At 34.4% G+C, this 23,872-nt stretch overlaps 1 protein-coding gene across 1 annotated transcript in view; it reads left to right on the top strand.

Moving 5' to 3' along the window:
• The window catches only part of DACH1 (dachshund family transcription factor 1), a 336,491-nt gene that overhangs the window by 307,857 nt on the left and 4,762 nt on the right, over nt 1-23,872 (top strand). The window contains exons 12-13 of the mRNA XM_010003510.1: nt 14,802-14,953; nt 23,438-23,585. Coding sequence (XP_010001812.1) covers nt 14,802-14,953; nt 23,438-23,585 — 300 coding nt within the window. The remainder of the gene's footprint in view (nt 1-14,801; nt 14,954-23,437; nt 23,586-23,872) is intronic.

Here is a 23,872-nt window from a genome sequence, read left to right as displayed (position 1 = left end):
GGTCTGTGCTGCCAGGAATTATAATAGCTTTCTAGTAATATATTTTTTTAAGAAGAAACTTTATGGGTATAAAGTCTTATATAAGTTTAAAACTCAGATTTTAAAAAAGGCAATCAGAGAAAACTTACTAGAGTTACACTAAAGTGCATAATTTTCTTTTTTATTTAAAATAACTGTAGAGTCTTAAATCACATATACTATAAGTTAATGACTGATATTCTAACTTTGGTTGGTTAATGTTTGCAGGGCACTTACAGATGCTAGAATAATCTCTAATGTTTTTGCTCAATCTGCTCTGGAGATGGATGAAATAAATAGTTTAAACTAATTAATGTAACACCAGCTGTTACAAGTGCTTGGCAGACGTCTGTGAGTTTTGATGGGCAGAGAGCGGCTGTTGTACTTGACTTTATTTTAGTACAATGTTGATCACAGTGTAAGCTGGAATAAATGACGAGCCAAGGAAGGAACAGAGGATGAATTCTGTGTGATGCAAAATAAATATTGTCTTTTTTCTGAAAATGTTTTTTGGGGTCAAGGGAAAGTTGGAGTACTTTTATTAAGTCGTAAGAATAGGTTGGATTTCAGTTCTATTTGTATTCATGTGATTGTATGGTATGGTTTTATTTATTTTGCACTCCATAAGAGTGAGCATGACTGCAAAACTTTCAAGGTCCAAAACAGTTTTATCAAACTGAACTGTACTTTGTACTGTAGTCTTAATTTATCAATTTGTGGTCAAAAAACACCGAAAAGCCAAAAATTCTAGTAAGAATTCATTTTTTCCTTGTTATTTAAGAAGTTAAAATACCCAAGTAACTTCTCTTTTAAAGTTGGAAGGTAGAATAATTGTGCTGTGACAGGGAAATGATGGCTGCTATCTCTCTATGTGCCAGCATTAAGATAACAGTGTCATTGTACAGATTGTTACCCTGTGAATATATCTAATAAGTTATTATAGCGTGCTGAGCAGATGGCAAGTGTGCTCCTGAAAGAATTGATGGATGGGATATGATGTCATCAGTGAGATGACAAGGTTCACAAGGTACTTGACCTCCAAGAATAAGTCCTAACTGGTTAGAATTCTAAATGGTGAACTTTTCTGACACTGGCTAAATGGGAAATATGTGCAATTTGTATTTCTTTATGGTAGTGTTTACCCTCTTCACTGAACTCCACATAATGGGATTTGGTCCCTGAAGACTTGGAGATATTGTTGGAAGGTTTCACCCTGTAACCTTCAGAGGATTTCAAATACAAATCTATGCCTCTGAACTTTAACAAAATCCCACCAAATGATACTTATTAAGTCAGGTTAATATATTTTCTTTATATATATGTGTGTTTGTGTAAATAATTTGAGATGCTTGATTAATCTAACATATTCTCCCAAAAGAAAACTGCTCAGTGAGCAGGTACAAAGCATACAATTATATTTTATATTGTATAAGGATGTGTTTAAAAGTGTGGGCTGTGCTATCCTGACAAGGATCTTAACAGCATACTACATGGCTAGATTCTCCATCTATAAAATGTATTAAAGAAATAACTATTTGATCTAACCATCTAGCTATTTGTCTAGATATCTTTTTTATTCTGTTCCAAATTATAAAGTGGGATCTACACTGTTGAAACAAGTAGTCTTCTTGAGTTTTTTTGCATGATTCTTGAAATAAGGAAGTTGTATGTGAAAACCTCAAGAGGGAGAACCCAGCTGCTGAAGTTTAGGTACAGACATAAACCTTCTCTTTGTTGCGTGGAGAGTTTAGGCCCTTATTTGGAGAGTACTGCTTCCCTTGCAGACTGGAGAACCTAGGAGTCTACCCTTTGTCACTTTTAGGCATGCCTTAAACCCCACTGGTCACAAAGTTAAACTCTTTATGTGTATTTTATGAGCAGACTATGCAGACAGACAAATCCCTCAAATTTGGAATTAAAAGTTTGTGCCTATACATTGTGGGTTAAAAGCAGAACACACAAAAGGCAATATATAGTGACTGTGTTAAAGAAGAACAACTGAAACAAAGGGGATAAATGAATACCAAAGATACATACTGTACCACTCCTACAATGAAAGTTAGAGGCAAAAGGTTTGGAGTCAAGCTTAATAAAGCTTTTTTTTCCCCAGTGCTTTAGCTCTGTTTGTCTCTGGTCAAAAGCAAGAAGACAGAAGGAAGAGGAGATAGTCCTTGTGGAAAAATCTTCTGTATTTTATGGATTGTTACAGAACAAAACATAAATGCTATATACAAAAATGAAAGCATGTGCATGCATACTTGTTCTGAATTCTTTATGCTATGTATTTTCAACACCGATAGTTCTTTGTAATATTTGAATATTCATGTGACAACATAGGTGTTATTTACATGAATTGAAACAAAAAGAAACCAGACAAAAGCACTATAAATCCTACAAATAAAGCCAATATATTGTATTTTTACATTTCATAATGTTCTGGGTTTCAAATAAGTGAAAGTTGTCTATAAAATTTCTACTACTGGGGAATATTGTTCTATTTTTTGAATCAGCTGGAAGGTGCAATAAAACTTTCATAAACATGTTACAAATTGCTTCCATCTTTCCTGTATAAATAAAATGCTGAGGGTTCCTAAATTACTGCAGAATTACAGGAAAGCTTTGGATTAAGTTGTAAACACTATAACAATGTATCAATTTTAGCGTAATTACATTGAAAATATGGATTACAATTTAAAGTTACCTTATTTATTTTTTTAGGTGATTTTAAATCTATGTCCTAAATCATCCAACCCAATGCAACTGTTTCACTCATGTTGTAGCCCTGAATCTTGTTCTAATGGTAGAGGAAATTAACAGATAGTAGAAGGAAGATACTATGGCTCTCAGATCACACTCTTCCTTTTGCTTCAGTAGTAAGGGGTAATGGTATTGTGTCTGTGAGAAATAGTAAGTTATTTGCACATGACATGTAAATAATTATCTCCCTGTGTATAGTTTACTGTGTATGAAGAATTATTGTTTCTCTGGTTTATTGCCACTTTGTTTAAATATAGTAAATGAGCTCAAAACCTATTACTAGTAGGGCAGCACAGAGATGAATCTTTAAACATCTATTTTCACTGTCCATAATATGCACAGTTTGGTAGTAGGTGGATTCAGGGGACTTGGTTCTGTTCTTGTCAGGTAACATTAACTAAATCTGAACTGTTGCCTCTACTAATGAAGCAGAAAGTAGAATGAGGGGGAATCTCATAAACGTTTATAAATATCTATAGGGTGGATATCAGGAGGATGGGTCCAGTCTCTTTTCAGCAGTGACCAACGACAGAACAAGGGGCAATGGACAAAAGCTGGAACACAGGAGGTTCACATTAAACACAAGGAAAAACTTCTTTACTGTGAGAGTAACAAAGCACTGGAATAGGCTGCTCAGAGAGGTTCTGGAGTCTCCATCTCAGGAGACATTCAAAACCCATCTGGACGTGTTCCTGTGTGATCTACTGTAGATGATCCTGCTCTAGCATGGGGGTTGGACTAGATGATCTTCAGAGGTCCCCCCCAACCCTGACTATTTTATGACTCCGTCTCTGCCATTTGCTATCATAATTATATAATACTCTGTTAAAATATTTTAAAACATCAGAGGAGTTTATAAAATATTTTGATAAATTATTTTGATTTTTCAGTATTTAATAAAGCAGGGAAAAGAGAATGCACATGTGATATCGGATTGAAATTGTCAGATGTGTATTGATAATGCAGGTAAAGTATTTTCAGGAGCTAAGTCTTTTGGACTGAGTCTGATCACTGTATGTATGCATATGTGCTAGAGACACGTAAAATATTAATACAAGGTAAATGAGTGTTCACCAAGCTCTCTTTGCCATATGGCCCCTGTGGAGGATAGAAGGCCCTGGCTGGCTTAGGCCTGCCATATGGGCCTGGTGGAAAAAGGTAGGTCTTACACACAGAGCAAACCTACCATATGGACTGGGTGGAGTACTCAAAACTCTAAACATTTCTCATACACTAGGGCCTTTTACACAGAAGAATGTAAAAACATACATAATACATTACACACAAAAGCCACTGAAATATGGATTAATTGTTTAGGTTTAATATGATGCTTTCAAGCAATGTCCAAAACGATATAAATAATCAGGGCTTATTTTAAAATAGTAAAGAGGCTCATCAATCATTTACGACTATTTTACTTTGTATTTAACATCTGCTGTATAAGGGGACTGTACAATACCACCCTTACTTCTGTACAAAGACAGAACAGTTAAAAATAGTAATAGAGTTAAAGCAGAATTTCTCTGAATGTGATTCCCAGTTTTTTTTGTTGTATCTTTCTCCCCTTCTGTTCTAACCTGAAACAAAATTTAGCACTTTATATAAGAGTTGTGAGGCAGGTCCTGGACTTAGAAATGGCTTCTGTGCTCCTGATCTTTTGGGGAATTGAGATTAAGCACAGGATTAAATGATTGACTCAACTTTATTTCCTGTACAAAACTGTGCCAGCTGAAGCTCTGCTGTTTTGATGTCTAAGATGTCTTGCTTTTTTATTCAACAAATCTTCATTTACTTCCCACACTAAAAGTGGGGTGGTGCTTAATAGTGCTGTCTTCTTTTATAGACCAAAGTGATAGTAAAGTAGCATAGTAAAATGCTCATTATATTTCAAGTCACTGGACTTAATGTTGAACCTTCCTACACATTCCCATGTCAATAAAACTGTATTGGTTTGAATAATTTATACTTTAAAAAAAGAATTCAAAAGTCAGATCAGAACAACTCCAATTAAGATTATATCAAAATACAGGAAAATGGAGCATAAATTGAAGTTATATTTTTAAGACCTTATTTTCCTTTGTTACCTTTTTTGATAATGGTTTATATTATTTTTTTTTTCACAGTTTTTTTCACATCTGACAAGGTATAAGGAGGAAAGAAGCCAAGACCTGTTTTATTTTCCAAATAAGGAGATTATTTAGGCTGATTTGTCCCTTCACATTTCTGTCTCAGTCTTTTCCTTATCTATAACTGCATTTTTTTCTCCTCTGGTCTTCACTTATACTTGAAATTTCAACAAGCACACTAAGTTCTTTTTGACTTAGAAGGAGAGAAACTGCTGAAACAAAAAACCCAAAACAAACGAACTTCAGAAACAAAGTGTTACTGAGAAAAAACGTTTGAAAAGATTATAGGAAACAGTAGAATATGCTCAGTTATAGAAAAGCTAGGGGAAAGAGAAGACAAAGGAAAGTGATTATGAAAATAATAATTAAAGAATAATTTAGATTTCATTTTTTATCTTGTTGAATTGTCCTAACATTTCGTAGAAGAGCACCTTTCATCAGTAGCACTGACTTCCTTTCAAAATCTGAAAATAAATCATTGAAGTTACTGTGAATTGCTCGTCTCAGTCTTCTGGGTGCCACAGTTCACAAAACCATACAGGGTGGTCATTTCCTGATGCAATTCTTGCTTCTGCTAGCTGGGCTAAAAGCCAGCCTGCTATCAGGATACTAAATAAAAGTATTATCCTTAAATATATGATGAGCTCATCAGGTTAAGATAATAAAGCTTGTGTGTTTTGTTTCGATTTGTTTAGGTGATAACTGTTTTCACAGTACCATGACGTGAAAGATCTTCTGGTTCCTGTTTATGTTTCTTGTTTCTATGAGGATTCTTGCTTACGTACAGTTATCACAGAGATAACTAATCATAAAGTAGTAGAGAACACTTGAACCACTCTTAGGATTTGTCTTTTGCTTCTATTACATAGCATTTATACTTGCTTAGGGAATTAAAGAAATAGTTACTCAATTACATTATTGTCATAAACATTGAAACATTTACAGAAATTTTTATTTTAAACAGAATTAGTAAAAAGAACTGTCCCTGTAGTGAAGTTACAATACATATTTCCTTAATATTATGATATAATATAGATAAAAGGCTTATTGTAATATTTAATTTGTGTGAAGGTTTTTAAACTGGATCTTGGGAAACACAATAGTTTACCAGCAAGTATATGCTATGTTTGCTGTGTAAGGTTCCTTAATTTCCTGTATTTAATGTAAAACAAACTGATCCAGGTTACCTGATGGCTCTTAACTATTTTTTATCTTCTTAAATCCATGCTGAATGTGACCCATCATGTATAAGTACATAATAGATATCTTTTGGTCTTTTGTGATATGTATTCTGATATATTAGCATAAATTACGTATTCCAAAACATGAAGACACATGCAGGCCAAATCATATTTTCAACAGTAAATGCAGTAAAAGCAAGCTCACTTTAAAGAGGATGCCTCAAATGGAGCAGAAAACATTAGAGGTAAAACTTCTACATTATTCTATCAGTGAGCATCAAGCTAGTGAATGCCATAGAAATCTCACTAATGGACACATTCTGGCAGCTTGTTGCAGATGTTTGATGAATGAATTACAAGAGGAATCATATCAGATGTAAAAATGCTTGCCTTTTCATTCTGAATTTTCTTTCTGAGCACTCTGGGGTTTGGTTTGTTTATTATTATGGATTTTTGTGAAAATCAGATAATAAGATATAATCTATAGGCAATGGGTTGAGAAATGTGGCTGTAATATTGTAAAAGACTGTTTCTGATGCTATAAACTATGAAACTGATATTGAACTCCCATAGGCAGACAGCCAAATTTCTATTAGGATATCATAACCGTATAATCCAAAATGTGTACATCAATTATTGTCTACAACATTTGCATCTATGTACTGGAACCATTCCACAGATAGACACATTAAGGACATTTATTATATTTGTTAAAAATAAATTGCTACATCATTTTAAAATATGAGTTAAATATAATACATAGTCTCTTATGCAAATGTGGGGGGTTTTAGCCTCAAAACTGAAGAAGCTTCTTTGCTATACTGCTTCACAATACTAAAGCAGCTCTTTCATTTTGTACCATTCTTGGTGAGACTTGCTTCATATTCTTTTGTTCTCAGTTACACTTGCTGTAGTAGCTTTTGGAGAAGTTATGATCTTGGAGTTACTAGATATATTTCTGTTAAAAGTGTGTATTGCTGTGTGGGTACTTAAGCAAAGAGTAAACATCATAGATCTATCTATTCATGATAAGCCAGAAGCCTGTTACCTTAATCTTTTGGAAGTACAACTGCAGGGCTTCACCAACACAGTTCTTTAGGTACTTTCTTTTCAAAGCGTGGTTCCTTCCCCTGCATTTCCAATGCATTTGTAGCTTTTGCTTGCATATTAAAGAATTCCTGAATCTATTAACAAATATCTTCGTATAATTGTGTTGGATTAGTCAACCTATTTTATTATTATTTTATTTCATTTTGTTGGCAATTTTGGCTCTGAGAGTGAGATAGTAATACATCTAGGGTAGGAATTTTGGCACGGAGAAAGCCTGGGAACAGGTTTTCTTAGTATGTTTCTGTCTTGCTATGCGTTTTTAGACTGGTCATCTTATTTGGTGGTCTAATATATTATCAATCTGAATATTAGAGTTACTTGATAGTATACTTTTTTATTAAAGAAGTTATTAAAATCATGAGCATTGATAGTATCTTACAGGAAAGTGGATATAAGTATACATGTTTTTAAAGTATTTGATTTCTGCAAAAAAACTTGTTAGTGAACATTGTATGTATTTATCTAAAATCTGATATTTTGTCATGTTATTTTAAGAAGAAGCACGACAACATTCTGTACAAATATTGAGTTAAATGAAACACATTAATCATTAGATCCAGTTTTACAAATTCTGGTCAGATAAAGGTTTTTCTGCTGGGGCAGACTACCATTATAAGGCACCATAAATGTGAAGTGCTTAAACCTTTTTTGTCTCCTCTGTTGAACTTCTCTGATGTATTTATTTGTGAAGCACAGTACTGCTGACTTCTGTGCTGCTGCTTTACAGCAAGTGCCAAGCATGCCTAGTCAACCTCCTCTGCTTGCCAGAACTCTAGGGATGAGGGTGTGGGACAAGTTATGTGTTGCTAAATAAATGGCAGCTGATCAGTATTGCACAGACACATCGCCATCTACTTATTTTCTGTTTGGCCATCAGATTCGTGCTGTCAGCAGATTACCAAGAACATGGGCCATGTGACAAGGCAGCAGGAGCATTGATGCTTAGTCTCCTGTAATTGCAACATGGCTAGATACAGTCTTCTTGAAAATGTTGACTTATTCCTTTTCTTTCCTGAGGAGAATAAATATTAAATTATTAAATGAACAAAGACCAAGAAAAACAGTGTGATTACAATGCAGTTCTATGTATTATTGTAAAACCTTCAACTTCAGAGAATTACAAGTTACCCACTCTGTTCTTATCAAGAATTCCCTTCTTACTCCTGTTATGCTTATAAAAAAGGAGTGTTGTTATTTCAGCTGAAAATGACAGAAATGCTAATATTATTGGTATTCCTTATTTTTTTTAACCTTAAATCTGAAAATACTAGATGTTTTTCAACTTTCTTGAAACATGTCCAAAGGATTATTAAGCCAAACCTTGTGACACTTGAAATGGTCCTATAAAATCTGGCAAAATGCATTTGTTACATTCTCCAATGTTTTTTTTCTCTGCACTTTACAGTAGCCATAAAGAAACAGTTTAAGCAGAGAGAGGAGCAGGCAGCACAAAAATAAGTATCTATGCATTTTGGAGTAGCCATACGGAGACAGTTAAAATATAAGGAGAAGCAGGCAGCACAAAAAACCAGTGTGTGTACTGTGGAAGTATTGCCTGTGTACTGCTTTTATCAGTTGAGATATGCGTATTTACATCCATAATTTTAAAACTGAGGTTTTTTATTCGTGATTCTGCAGTCTTTAACTGCAATTCCTAACTTAAAGTTTGATGTTAATCAGGAATTTAGCTCAGACTCATCATTGTGGTCTTTGAGTCTGCATACATTTAGGAAAGTTAGATGTACTGTCAGGCTACCTAGCTGAGGGAGCCAATTTCTGTACCCAATGCAATAAAGAAGATTAAATTGCTGGTTTAATGAATGGTGAGTTTTGATTTCCTAAGCAGGTATCTCTTTACTACATAGGTGGTTGTGGACACCCCTCAGCACAACACCCCTCAGCACGACTTCAGAAAAAGCTCAGGATGACTTTTGCGAACCTATAGGGAGACACATTTACACAATCCTTCACATATATACTTAGCTATATAAGCAGTTGTCATAGAATTGCTACAAAGCCAAGAAACATTCTGTTTAGCACTCAGGATTGCCTGGCTGATGGAGTGGAACTAGCAGAGTACTAACTGGGACGTTTGACATGAACCAGTAATATACATTTATATTTTTTTCAGTATCTCAAGCACAGATGGCCTTAATGTGCATCCAATCCCTGCCAGTAACATATAAGGATCTTTAAAAAAGAAATAATGGGCATAGTTCTCATAATTAAGAACTCCAGGTTATAACATTATAAAGTGTCTTGCATTTATACTAGCATATTGTTAAAAAATACAATAAAAATATTCAGTGTGCCTTTCTAACCCTTGTTTTATCTTTAGGATTTTGTATTTGTTTAGGGTTAATTAATGTAAGTCACTGTCAGGTGCTCAAGATATTTGTACTAGGTACTTAATCAGATATATGCAGAATCATCTCTGATTATCCTATTTCTTTTTTTATTCCTAAACGTTCTATGCATTTTAAAAAACTGTGTGAAAAAATCTGTGAACCAATGGGATATTTTTTATTACGGGCATAGAGAAACCATATAGTGGGTTTTTTTTGCCTATTGTATGTTATAATGCCAGATTACACATAGTGAAAATATCACTGGCATTTTAGCATTCAATTGTATGGTAAAAATACATTTGTTTAAAAATATGAAATATAATTTACTCAGAAATGTTATTAAATCCTTAGAATAAATAAATCAGCAAATACTGCTTGACCCAGCCCTAATCAGTAATAGGCTGCAACGTAAGATAAAGGTTATTAAAATAATCCTTTTATTGAAAGAGAAAATTAGATAAGTTGCACTGATTGACTCTGAGGCCCTCCTAGGGATATGTAAAATGAAGAATAAACTCAACTTGATCTAGTCCAAAAAGCCTGGAGAAATCCTCACAGCTGGAACATCACCACTAATTACATTTTTGCTTTTTGGATCTATTTTGCCAACTCTTTCCATCCATTTATAGTGAAGTCATAGCAGTTATTCCCTAACAAAACTAAAACACATGGTCTTTAAAGAACATATTTCTTTATTTTTGCTGTTGACAGCTATAAATTTCATTTGCATTGACCCACAGGTATTGAAATAATAGAAGAATTACAAATTATACAAAATACTCTGTGTTAAAAAAACAGTTTTTCTGGATTTGTTTTGTTTTTTTTTTCTTGCTGAGTCAGGATAAATTTCTGGCTCCTGGGTACTCTTTCTCCCCTCCTTCACCACCTAATCCCAGTCCTATTATCCCTTTCCGAAGTGTTTGGCCACCTTGACTGTCCTCCTTTCCTTTTTTCTCAACTCAGCATTCCCTGACTTCTTGATAAGTCCCTGTCTCCTTGTCACATTGTCCCTGTTTCAAATCCCCCACTTCCCAATTCAAGCCAGCAATACATTCATTTTTTTTTTTTTCCCTCTGTGTTTGTAGATAAATTGCTTTGCATGGTATCAGTATAGAAGGGATATCACAGAGCCTGGGAGAAAAATAGGTCCCTAATCTTGTGTCCAAGGGGTGGTTCTCCATCTGGCTCTAATTCGCCATTATGGAGACAAATCGAACTGCAGTATGCTCAGGACCCTGTGCAGCAGTAAAGAATGATCTATAGGCATGGCATTTTCATTAGAAGGATTAAAGAAATACTGTATTATTTGAAACTCTCTTTTCCAGAATGGACAAGCATCAACTGAGAATATTGTATTTTCAGTGTTCAAAATCTGACAGAATTTTTAGTAAATGCAAGTCTTACTGTTGATGGACATCTAAACTTACATCCAATGTGGACATAAAAAACTGGATTCTTACATACTTTTATTCTTGTGTTGTCCTTTGCATCAAGTGAAAGTTTGTGTGTTTTGAAGCCATGCCACTAACAAAAATGCTCCGTAACAGTAGAAATGATGCACAGATGTGTGAGTTCTGTAAGACCTATTTGCACAAATATATTTGACTGCACCATATATAAAGTCATTGTGTGCAATGTACAAGTTTGACAATATAAACCAAAATCGCATTAAGCCAAATGAAACATATTGTTTCTACAAAAATGTATGCACCAGATTTATGGCAGTAAAAAGTGAAAACAGGATCCTCTTTCATCTATCAAATGGCAAGAATTAGCCTGTTATGGGAACAAATAGATGCGAAATATTTACAGAGAACAAAAAGCATCAAGATGCATTACAAAATAACATTAAATGATTACAGAAAGGCAGTAATCTGCATAACATTTTTTTGGAGCCAGCTCTTATCGCTTGCTTTCAAATCCTGGCAATATCAGTATTCTCCAGTTTGATTGGTGACTAGTCTGAACTTACCCTTCTTGCTTTTAGGAACAAAGACAAGAGAATGGCTACCTCTATTCATCTGTTGTTGTTTAAATAGCTGTCACAGCTTCCAGGATGTCTGTTTCCATGTTATCTGGTGAAGGAATAAAATACAATGGCAACAAACCAAATACGGTGAAAAATGTTCATTGTATTTGGCCCAAACCAGCTGCTGTTTGCAGATAAAATCTGGTTTTAACAAAACCAAGTGAATTTTGCAAACTGAAGAACAATGGATGGAGTGGATATAGCATTAACAAATATTTTAAAGATATGTGTCGCATGCAGACTTGACAATTATATTGATTTTGTTCATGTGTCAAGGGCCATATTAATCTCCATTCAGATGTTGTAGAGGCTTGGGTAACAGTTTGTCTTATCCTTGTTTATTTGTTAATTTATAATATCTTAGCTCCCAGCACAAGCCCAGATACTTCTTTGTTCTGCCTTGTTCTGCCCCCCTCTTTCTTCACACTGTTGTGCTCCCAAATCTGGCAATGGTGTTGTAGATTGACCCTCTTTCTTTTCCTAACTTTTCTTCAAATGCTTCCTTTGATGCTTAAGACTGAAAATGCCAAATCTCTGTTTCCCAGCAAAAGAATATCATTTTTGCAGGTTGCTCTGTTAGTAGCTTAAGAGGAACATTAGGAGGTCCTTTGCAACTGTTTAAAAATTGTTAGGCTAATGATTATTTGGAAAGAAAGATATCTCATGGTATTGAGAAACAGGACTTCTGCAGGAATGGAAGATTTTAAAATGCTTTAATGGCAAGAGGTCGTATTATTCTGCTACTAAGATATGTGGTTATGTTTTAATTGGCTGTGTTTACAATGTGGTTTTTCTTAAAAATGCATTTCTTCAAGATTCCCTCAATCATTGCTTATCTCACATCCACAAATATCCACACTTCCTGTGTATAATATGTACATTTGCTCTGTTTCAAACATACTCACACTCAGAGTTTATTTCACTTGGGACATCAGGAAAACAGTCACATTAGTATGACTTTTTTTTTTTTTCCTGAGTTGACATTTCATTAAAATAAGTTCATAGTAAGTTCAGCTCTCTAGTCTTGCCCTTCAGTGTAAATTTGTTTCTGTTATTTATTATAACATAAGAATTTGGATGTTATTTTGAGTTCATACCATTCTAGCCTTAGAGTTACTTTGCTTGTTGCAAAACCATGCCACACATTGTTTGGAAAGTATTTGCAAACTTAGCAACATGTATTTGAGCATGTACAAAGTACAGGAAACTTACATACATTTGAAGTAGTAATACAGTTAAAAATATATCCCCTTGCTTAAATTCTATGACAAAAGCTGTGTTGGGAGCTTTCTGTATCTCAACAACTGCATGGAAGAGCAGTTTTTAAGTTAATTAAGGCTTTTCAAGTGGGTCAGTTTTATTTAGTATGTTTTAAAATATTTTGACAGTTTGATACCTAAAATATCTAAGTTGTCTTAGAAAATATGAGAGGTCACTGATCTCTTTCTCTGAGAAACCCAGAGGCAAATGATGTCTTTCCTAAGTTTACTTTCTTCCTTATATGAATCAACTCCAAAATGCACACCAGTGATTAGACTCTTTCTTGCTATACCATGAAAATCTGATACCTTCACTGGAACCATCGAATGAAGATGTCTTTAGCAAAAAAAACCCTCCGTGACATCCCACAGAAGATGTTTGTGTCTATTTATTTATGTATTTATTTAGGTTGGGTAGGAACCATTTGGGAAAGCCATATTTGCAGCAGAGGGAAGAAGAATTTTCAGCTGTACAATAGTATTGTGTAGTGTTTATCAATCTATTGTGTAACCAGCTTTGTTTAACTTTTGGGTTTTTTCTTTTGATCAAAAAAGCGTAACAATTCTGACAGCAGTTTGGAATAAAACATTTGGTTATGATTTTTCACCCTAGAATAGGATTTGAGAAGACAAACTAGCAGGATGATCTGAGAACAATATGTAAAAAATAAATAAATTAGAATACCCGCAAACGTACATGTCTTACAATGATCAAACCCAAATGAAAAAGAGCAAGTCTGATGAACTCTTCTGTAGTCCAGAGATCTGCATAGCACCAAGAGGACATTCTGATGTCCTTGTAGTGTACTGAGATAGATCAGTATGTGTCTGCTAATGACTGAGTCCTTGGTAAGACGAGTATAGATATGTGTGTATCTATATATATATGTATATGTATATATTTCCTTTTGAAGAATTCAGATTAGTATCTGGTGCAAAGACATTGATCCAAATTTCTGTATCATGCCAACAACAGTCTAAAAATATTTTTTAAAAAAACAAACCAAAACAAAACAAAAAAAACCCACAACAAAAAAAAGCCAAACAAACAAAAAACCCCAAACAACCAAACAAAAAACAACCACAAACACTCCACAAAAAACCCCACCAAACCCTAGGATATTGAAGTTTCTATTAATTGTGGAGATTTTTTCCTTTTCTTTTCTTTCTTTTTTTTTTTTTTTTTTTTTCCACTTAGTTTATAATCTGTTCATAGATTATCTGTGAAACTTTAATCTTAGAAGTCTCCAAGCAGTGGGACTTTTTTTCCCATTGTGATGTCAGAACTGATCAAATCTGATTGTTACGAAGATCCCACTAAGGAGTTTAGCACTAATTGTTAGAAGATGTCCATGCTTAAAAAAATTAGGCCAGTGATTGTAACCATGCTGTTAATTTCATGTATCGTTCAGAGCACGTTTCAACTGTGGGAATCTGATGTACTTTCTTGATTAAAAATGCACTGAGGAGCTGTAGTTTTTCTTGGTGTTGCAGAATCTTCTGATCTGTAAGTGAAACCATTAAGAGCAGGAAGGGTTAATTGTACAGGAAGCCTCGTATTCAAATACTTCTCATATACAAAATATATGCCATGCTGGAAAATATTCTATTGTCAATCCAAATGGAACACAAACTAAAATGAGATAATTGGGAAGGTGCCCATAAAGTCTGCCTGAATATATTATCACAAGTATATGTGAGATAATATTTGTTTTAAAAAGATTCTATGGCACTGTAAACTCAGTCTCATTAGAGACTGCATTTAAAAGGCTTATAAAGTTACTCATTAATGTTATCTTGTTGTATCTCCACAGCTTTTTCATTAAAGAAAATTCAGCAGAAAGCATTTTCTCCTGATAGCAGGAACCAATTTGCAATAAATGTTCTGGAAACCACTAGGGAAGCCATTACTGAGGTCTAATAAAAACAGACAAGCGTAACTTGTTCTATATTTTTGTTTCAATCACATACAGATGAGACCCCGCTCTCCACACCAACCGCAAGAGACAGCCTTGACAAACTTTCTCTAGCTGGGCATGGGCAGCCACTACCTCCGGGTTTTCCATCTCCTTTTCTATTCCCTGATGGATTGTCCTCCATAGAGACCCTTCTGACTAACATCCAGGTAGGACTTCCTGTAGATCAGCTTAAAGGGATGGAGAGGAGCCAGTTGCAGATTTGTCTAAATTAATATAACCTTTCTGGCTTAATCAGTTCATAAGATTATTTGGATCAACAAATTTACTGAAACTTTCTAGTAATTTAGGTTTTAAAGGAACCACAGCAAAAAAATGAATTTAGAAGCTGTCAGATACAGTGCATAAAAATAAAGATTTTATATTAAAGCACAGCAGAAGATTTGATGAAAATGACATTGGTGTGTTTAACAACATTTGTCTTAAATGCTCTTTTTATTACAGGCTAATGAAATGCATCTTACTATTTAACTTCATCTCGTTTACTAAGCAGAGAAACATTTCTTTAATAAATAGTTATTTTAAATTGCTGGTCTGCCAAGGTGGAAATGAAATTTAAAGCTATTTGAAATGTGTCTCCCATAAAAGCAATCACAAAAAGTATTTTTTTTTAAATAAATAAGCTCATTTCACTTAAAGTACTGTCTTCAAAGAATAGACTTCAAAGGGTATTACCAAATTTTCTGCAGATTTCCTATTCAGTAGTCATGATGTCTGCTGTGTGTACAGTACAGCCTGATTCAAATGTTATTTAAGGTGTACACTAGCATGTAGCTTGGAGCCAAGATGTTAGTGTTTCATATTAGAATGAATTTTTGTCCCCAAATTCAGTGATCATGTGTTCCCCAGGTGCAACACTTGCAACAATATGGTTTGTACATTGCATGCACAAGCAAAATGATAGTGCAGGAAATAATGCAGCCATCTTGTACTCATACTAGATAAGCTGTGTCTGTGCAGCTACTAACTTCTAATGTATTGTCACAATATTTCTCCCAGCTCATTTCCACAAACACAGAAAGTCAAATTAATTATATTCAGCAAAGGCTATGACAGACTAGGGCCAAATCCTGTTCACTTTACTTTCTTAAGGAATTTCATAAAAGTTTATGACACTTCAGAGTTGTTTTGTGAAAAGCATATGTTCCGTTCATTAGTGATGTTTTGAGATCTAATAATGAAAAAAATACTGCTATGTAAGAATTAAGTATTTCTATATCTGCCTGTTGTGAAAGAGCATATTTCTGATTGCTTTTCTACAACACTTAGCATTCTAACAAATGCTGAAGTCTGTAAAGAATGTATTTTTTCCTAAAAGAAGAAAGACAGTTATTTAAGTACATAACAGATAGCTGTGCATACATATACAGGAAATTTCTTTATTTTTATTTTTTTTTTAAATTAGTGATGTCAATGTCTCTAGACAGCAACTTAATGAGCAAAGCATTCAGCATCAACAGGTTAGTTAATCTTCTGATTGAATATGAGAGTGCTTCACTACTTCAGGATAAATGACCAGGATTTATTTGCCAAGAACGCATTCAGTTGTGTTTTACAGGAAATGTGAACATGAAATTCAGTCTTTTTTTTTTTTTCTTTAAAACACAAACCAAACCCTAATCTTAACTGGAGAGAAGAGCTAAATCTAAAAGGCAACATTGTAAAGAAACCAGAGGCTTCCTTATGCCTTCTTCTAGTGCTTTTCTACTTACTGCTCCTTACCTTGAGGTTCCATATCACAAAAAGTCATCTATCAGGGTAAACAGGTAGGACATAGGTCCATTTGGATTTTTTTCAGTAGGTCCCTATGTCACATTACATGTTTTCCACAGATCTCTGGGAATTATTTCATATACCATCAAAACATTTTTCCTCCAATAGTTTGACTGTCTACTGGGACATCAGGAAATCATAAAAAAAAATTGCAAAAAATAAAAAAAAAAGCTAATTTGATTTACCCACCTGTGTAGACAAGTGTTCTCTTGAAAACAGTTGAGTCTATTACAATAACCTATGCACAGCAGTGGCACTTTCTCTAATCAATGCCATTTAAAATTGTTTCCATTGCAATTATTGCAACGAGAGAGGTGTAACCCAGGCCCACAGATGTTTTAAATACTGTGATATCAACACTATCACTACTGAGTTTTAGGTATTTGAATAGAAATTTGAGATTGTTGATGGGATTTGTGGAAAGAGGAGATGCATTTAATGCATGAGTCAGAAGTACTTTTGTCACTGGGTAAATTCCTCTTTTCTTTCTTTTGGTCTGGATGAATTTTACATCCCTTTCAGTACAGAAGTGTGGCTCCAAAGGGAAGGTCGAGAAGTGAGATCCTTAACAATTCTCTTGTTGCAGCTATGGTAGCAATGGATCTAGCTTTCTACTAAAGGTCATCCGGCCCACAGTCTGTTCCCTGACTCCAGTACTAAGGTGCTTTTTAAAAAAGAAAATAGTAGAAATCTAGGCAAGGGCTGGCAGAGAGGTTTTGGCAAATGCTCTTCATTTTTTTTCTCAGTATCATACATAACAAAAATACCTATGTGTCCTTTCACAGAAAGGGTACATGTCTGCTTCTGAACTGCATGTCTTCATTAGGTCACGGGACTGGGGTGCGTGCAGAACCTGGCAGATGTGTTGGTGGAGGATACCTGTATTTTAGGGATGTGGTGGTCACATGAATGCATAGGCAAGCAGTCTCTAGCTACACCAATGTGCATGGATGTGATGATAGATATCTGTGTTGTGTTCCCCTTGTGTATATTCAGTTGTGTGAGGAGTAGGATCTGGAGTATCTTCTTAATACAGATTTTGGGTGTCTCAAGAAAAGGTTGGGCCTGTTCTGGTTTAAAATAGAACAAGATTAGAGTACTGTATGGGCAGGACGAGCTCTGATTTTTGACCTTTGTCAGGGCAAGGAGGATCCTAATGTCTCTGAAGAGAGTACTTTTGGTTATGTGAGCAAGAATATCTAAACACTTTTAATATTTGAAAGCAGAGTGTGCTAAAAGTCTTGCAGGTGCTGAAGAGCTTAGGTGATTAGACTTGGTACCTAACTCTACTTATTTCCATTTTAGAAGTCTTATTCATCCTTTTAAATTGACCACTAAATACAAGGGAGTCAGTGTCTTCTGTCCATACTGAAGTTAAATGTAGAGCCCCTAATCATTAATTTGTAATTTCAGGCAAATGTTGGACAAGCCTATTTGTTATTTCTCTCACCAGAAGCTGCTAGTTAGGTTTATTTCCTTTTGTATATCATATATATATGCTTTTCTTACTTCTCCATAAATGCTTACTGAAATAAAAATACATTGTTAATTATTTGTACATTTAAAGAGGAGATAACAACAATATACTGTACCCAGAACAACTGATTTTTATTTCTTGCTGGGGACCACTAAAATGCCAATAATAAACTGTAACAAAATATAATTTTAAAAAAATATACACATAAAATAAAGAAATTAGATTGGGGGTATATTTTCTCATTCAAATATGTATCTGCACATCTAAAAGGAAGAGAAAATAAATTTCCCCAGATAGGTTAAATTAAATTATATATCTGTTATTTCCCAATGTATATTTGTTAAAATCTTCCAGATTATGTGCTGGAAGTCTATGTGCAGCTGCAGGGAGGATGAAGGGTGATGGAAGGTGGGTCACAAGAAAATGCTGTGTGGGTGCTAGTGAGAAGGCTGAAGATGTTTTTGTAACCCTCACATAAGTTCACCTTTTTGAGTCATGGCCCGATTATGCCAATGTATGTTAGAGCCACAGCCTTTGAGGATATTGCAGTATTCTTGGGCAATAATGATGTCCTTTTTAAGCTTTTAGAGGTTGAATCTTTACTGTCTCTGAGCTGAATTTCCATTAATATCTAAGGAATGAATGAGTTGCACCCTGATAGTGATATTTTTCTACCAAGACTGTATTGCATTCAAACAGTCTTGTTGCTAAGTATTTTTAAAGAGAGATGTAAAATAAGTTGCAAGTATCCCATTGATATTAATAAAAGAAATGCATTATTGCAAACTAAATTCCCCTGTGAAAACAAAACAAACTACTGGCTTTATTGCTGTGAGTCTCGTGCACTGTTATCATCTATGACTAAATACATGAGAGCGAAATATTGCAAACACTAGATAAAGTAAAAATCAGTTTTACTTCATGTGATTTTATTTATCTTCCGCTACATTCAAGAGAATTATTTTATTTTTCACATAAAGTATTAATGGAAAATGTCATTTATACTTGTGCAATATGCCTTTACCTGTGATGGAAGTATTTGATCTGAGATACTACAAAAATGTCTTTCTGGAGTCATCTGGAGAGATAGTCATGCTGTATTGTCTTGCCATGTGCACGTTACTAAGTCTGTAGGCAGTTACAAACAGCAAATGTTCAAAAATTAACCTGTGATGTTAACTAAAAATGTATATATTGATTTTTTTGCTAGCTTTTCACTAGATAGTTTTAAGGATGAGAGCATACAATTTATATACAATTTCCTGGCTAGAAGAGAAACAATTTTATTTTAAAATGTTTTTACCATGAGTAACTAATATTGTAAATGGAAGCCCCTGAGCTACAAATCTCTGGAAGTGGGGAGGTTTTAGTAGGAAAGCTTTGCTGTATGCATGGCTTGTTCCTCTAGCTTTTCTTTTCCACTCACTGTGGGTGACTTGAAAATGGGATGTGATCTTCTAGATAGATCACTAGTAAAGGCCATTGTGATGTCACATGTCAGTGTATAGCTAACTAAATCATGTTAGGTGGAACAACACACTGTAGATACAGCTAGTAACAGTTTCTGTATACTTTCCCTCTACCCCTTTCAAAATAGGCAACACATTATTTGCATTTAAAAAAAAAACCAAAACAATGCGTATTACTGGCTTTAAGGCTGAGTTGAGGTTTGGTGTATATTTAATTTCTACAGGATCAGTAGACTGCCCTCACATGATCATGTTCTTGGATACATAGGAGAATGGGAAGAAACATCAACTATATATCAACTTTTTTTATTTTTGACATTTCTTAAGAATGTATCAGTGGCAAATATTAAAACAAGTGCATTAAAGTAAACAAACCAATTCAGAATTATCTATAAATAATTTTTGACATGAGATTGGAATTAAAAAAAAAATTATTATCAGTGACACAGAAGGGAAGAATGGCATACCATGTTTAAAGCCTGGCTCCACATAGAGCCATACTGTATTAAAAACAAATCTGGAACCTGAGCATGTTCACTACAATTATCATTATCCAGCCTCCATAACATCTGACCTTCCCTAAAGGGAAATATTTTGTTTTTGTTAATGTCCTGTGTTGCACTGCATTTCCCATTGTCATTGGCAGCATATTGATTTAATATCAGGTTAGAGGATTAGCCATAGCAAATGCAAGTTGGACATACTGTATTTTGTATAATCTTTTACAGCTGATCCACTGGGAGAATTAATAGAATTTCATGCAACTCTGAAATTGCTATTCCTGTTCCAAGGGGCACTGATGATTTTTAGATGCTGTACTTTTTAGTTGTTTTTCTCACCCCCTTCTGCATTGAGTACAGGGAGATACTGAATGTTTCCAGTATTTTTGCATTAAAGCTGTCATTGGCAGTAACAGCACTTTTGCATATGCATCAGTTTGGCTCTAGTGCAGATTTTTTTCACATTGGACGCCCACTGATGTGCACTGATTTAAGTTCTAAAAATGAAACTTAATTTTGTGTAGCTTATAAGTAGTCCCCAGTGGGTCTTGGCTCCAAAAAGCTAATATTTTTCAGACATAATCAGCAGCAATAGGTAATGTATTACCATTAGCTACGTTAGCAGCAAGTATAAAAAAAGGAAAGGTTGGGGGAGGAAGTGTGGTGTAGAAATTCAATAGAAAATGTAATACACTTTTAGCAGCTTCGTACTTTGCAGCAATTCTTAATACAAAATTACAGACATCAGTGTTACACTCTAGTATTATTCAACATGTTTATTCATAATGATTGTTTCATATTTAAAGAACACCAAAATATTGTGTTTTGTCAGCCAAGGACAATAATAGTTTAATAGTAATTTATTTTAAACTGCTACTGATAATGCAACCAATCAACACATTAAGTGGTGCCAACATTGGCATCTTGCTAAATAATCTCTAGACTTTGCACTGAGAGTACATCTTTCAAAGATAAGTCAACAAGAGCAATCAGAGCAGAAAATTAGAATTTGGTATCTTAGCATTAAAATACAGCTAAACTAAAGTTTTAATTGGGGTGATCTAAAAGGGCACTTGATGTAATGATCTCTTTCATTTGTTACTAATTGTTTGTTCCTGATGAAGAAGAATCATGTACATGAATGTAGCTGAAGTGAGTAAAGATGGCAGTTACTTTAGCAGTTTGATTTTATTGTCAAACAAGACAAATTGTAAGAATTTGGGAGGAAGGTGTTTGCAGCTTTAAACTTACTTGACAATACCCTTTTCATCAACAAACACTTTTTTTGGTGTAATTTTATTTTATCTGATTTCTTAATGCTTTGTATGAATCACAAGTTCCAGTAAATGATGAATTGGAGGAGATATAGATATATTCTAGAATTTATGCATAATCCTGAAGCAGGTATTGATAAACAAATCCTACTTCAATTGCTCCTGCTATTTCAAATGTAACCTGTATAGGAAACAGTTTATGATGGTTTTAAATGTAGGAGAATGTGACAGGGAAGAGAATAGAATTCAGGTGGCTATTAACTTTTTAAAAAATAAATTGGAAGGGATTTGCAATTTTTTTCAAATTGTTTTTCACTTTACAGATGTCTGCAGAGCTTTATATTTAGCTTTATGTGATTTTCTTTAGTAGTTATCCAGGTTTAACTTTCAACCCAAAATACCTTTAAGTTTTAGCTCTTTTTTGAATAGCATTTGGATGTTTTAAAGAAAACTTCTAAAACTTTAATAATATTTAAAGCACATTTGTTTTGTTAAAATTGTTAGATATTTTCAAATGTGATTCTGTGCTTGTGTAGTGTATATCATTTTTGGTGACCATCTGGACCTTACAGTTGGAAGATGTTGAGTTCTTTCAGCTCCTGTGGACTTTAATAGATTGAAGTGTAACAGAGTTGCAAAGCATTAAGCTCTGAATGAGGCAACTTGAGGCAACAATTTGGTTAAGAATGCAGATGAGGATTGCTGAAAATGGCAGTGTCTGAAAGCATGTTTAAAAGAGGAGTTTGAAGGACATAAATTTCAAAGCAGCCAGTGACATTGAGAAGACTACTAGGATAAATGTACAGACCTAACACTCATGAAAAAAAAAAGTTTTCCATGTCTCAAGTATCATCATGCTGCCTTCTTTTTTCCATTCCTTTTTTGGAGAAATTTCAAACAATTTTAGTGAAAAAACATGCAACCCATAATCCAATTTAGGAAGTTTGCCTGAGGGGTAAGGAAGCTTACTTGGGAGTGAGGGGACATGATTTCATGTCTGTTGTTTTGAAATGGGGTCTTGAGTGTGAACCTTTTATCTGTTGTCTGAATGCTTCCCTGGCAGAGCTATTAGGGAGTACTCTTCAGTCTCTCTTGTTGGCATTGTTTTGCCTTTATATCACTAATTAAATCTCTGTTGAGTCAAAATATCTCTACAGCTAAATTATCAGGAGACTTGTCTAGGACACAGAAGAGTGAGGTTGATATCCATGGAGGTTCCTGTATGTATATCCATACTTAATTATCTACTACATTATGGTAGCTTGAAGAGGAGAGATTCAGGTGCAGACTTGAGAGCCTGATGGGCAGTCTGCTGGACAAGGGAAAAGGAAATATTTCCTCTTTCCATGTTCTTTTATTTCAATTCTGTTTCTCCTCCTCTTTTTCATACCATATCTCAGTGTCCTAACTGTCTAGTTCTAAGCTGTGCCAAGATCTCTCTGTTGTCTTGCAAAAAAAAAGAAGGAATTGTGCAGCTGAAATTCTCAAGAGAACTTTAGAATAGACCGAATCATTGTTTCCTGATACAATAACAACAAAAAAAGGTAGAGTTTATTTAAGTCATCCCAGGTGAAGAAATTGAGAGATGATTGTGTTTTGTTCTCTGCTGTGAGATAACAATAAATAGTACAAGGTCAGGGAAAAGACTTTTTAAAACAGAGATATTTTCCTACTTTGTCCTCTGCTTAACATCCCAATAATTTTATCTTCCTTGGAAACAATGAAATATGAAAATATTTGAATGTAATAATAATTTAACAACAAGAAGGAGCAAAAACTTTAAAAGAGCCTTTCTCGTTTTGGTAATTTCCATTGGTGCAGCTCTTTGTGGTATAGGCTTGTCTCTTTTAATTCTTACAAAGAATAAAATATACCTATAACTTTTTCACATTAGTTATATGCACAGTCAAAGGTGGGCTTGAGTTTTCTGGGAAAATTTCACTCCAGCTTTTTATAGATTATAGCCCATCAAAATGAATTCCAGTAAAAAATTGCATTGGTAATTGGGAGGCTTTGACCCAGTAACAGAATTATTTCATATGTGAAATCTCACATGACAAATCAAAGGAAAATAATAGGAGTTATTGATTATGTCAGCTGTTCTAACATTCTTCAAACATCCAACTTTATCTTTGAACAGGGTCTACTAAAGGTTGCTATAGACAATGCCAGAGCTCAAGAGAAACAGGTCCAACTGGAAAAGACAGAGCTGAAGATGGAGCTCTTCAGGGAACGAGAACTGAGGGAAACACTTGAAAAACAGTTGGCTGTGGAGCAGAAGAACAGAGGTATCTTAATTAAGCAGACATAAACACCTTGTAATTTATTTCCTTAGGAAACCTAATTTTTTTATGTAACATCTGTGTTTGATCAGAACTTTCCCTCTTACCTCATGTTATGCCCAGGCTGACTGCAATGCAGGAAGTTTTACAACCTCCCTGATTTTGCATAGGGTCTTAATGAGATTCAGAAAAAGGACCTTCCTTTTTCTCAACTTATTTCTTGAATATTACTTACTACATCAGTAATACACAACACAATTTTAAATACCATAGGTGCTCTAACAGACTTCAGC

The sequence above is a fragment of the Chaetura pelagica genome, unplaced genomic scaffold (assembly GCF_000747805.2).
Source record: "Chaetura pelagica isolate M959 unplaced genomic scaffold, ChaPel_1.0 scaffold106, whole genome shotgun sequence".
Classification (NCBI taxonomy): domain Eukaryota; kingdom Metazoa; phylum Chordata; class Aves; order Apodiformes; family Apodidae; genus Chaetura; species Chaetura pelagica.
Note: the sequence above shows the minus strand (reverse complement) of the source record. Positions and strands in the feature narration are given on the sequence as shown.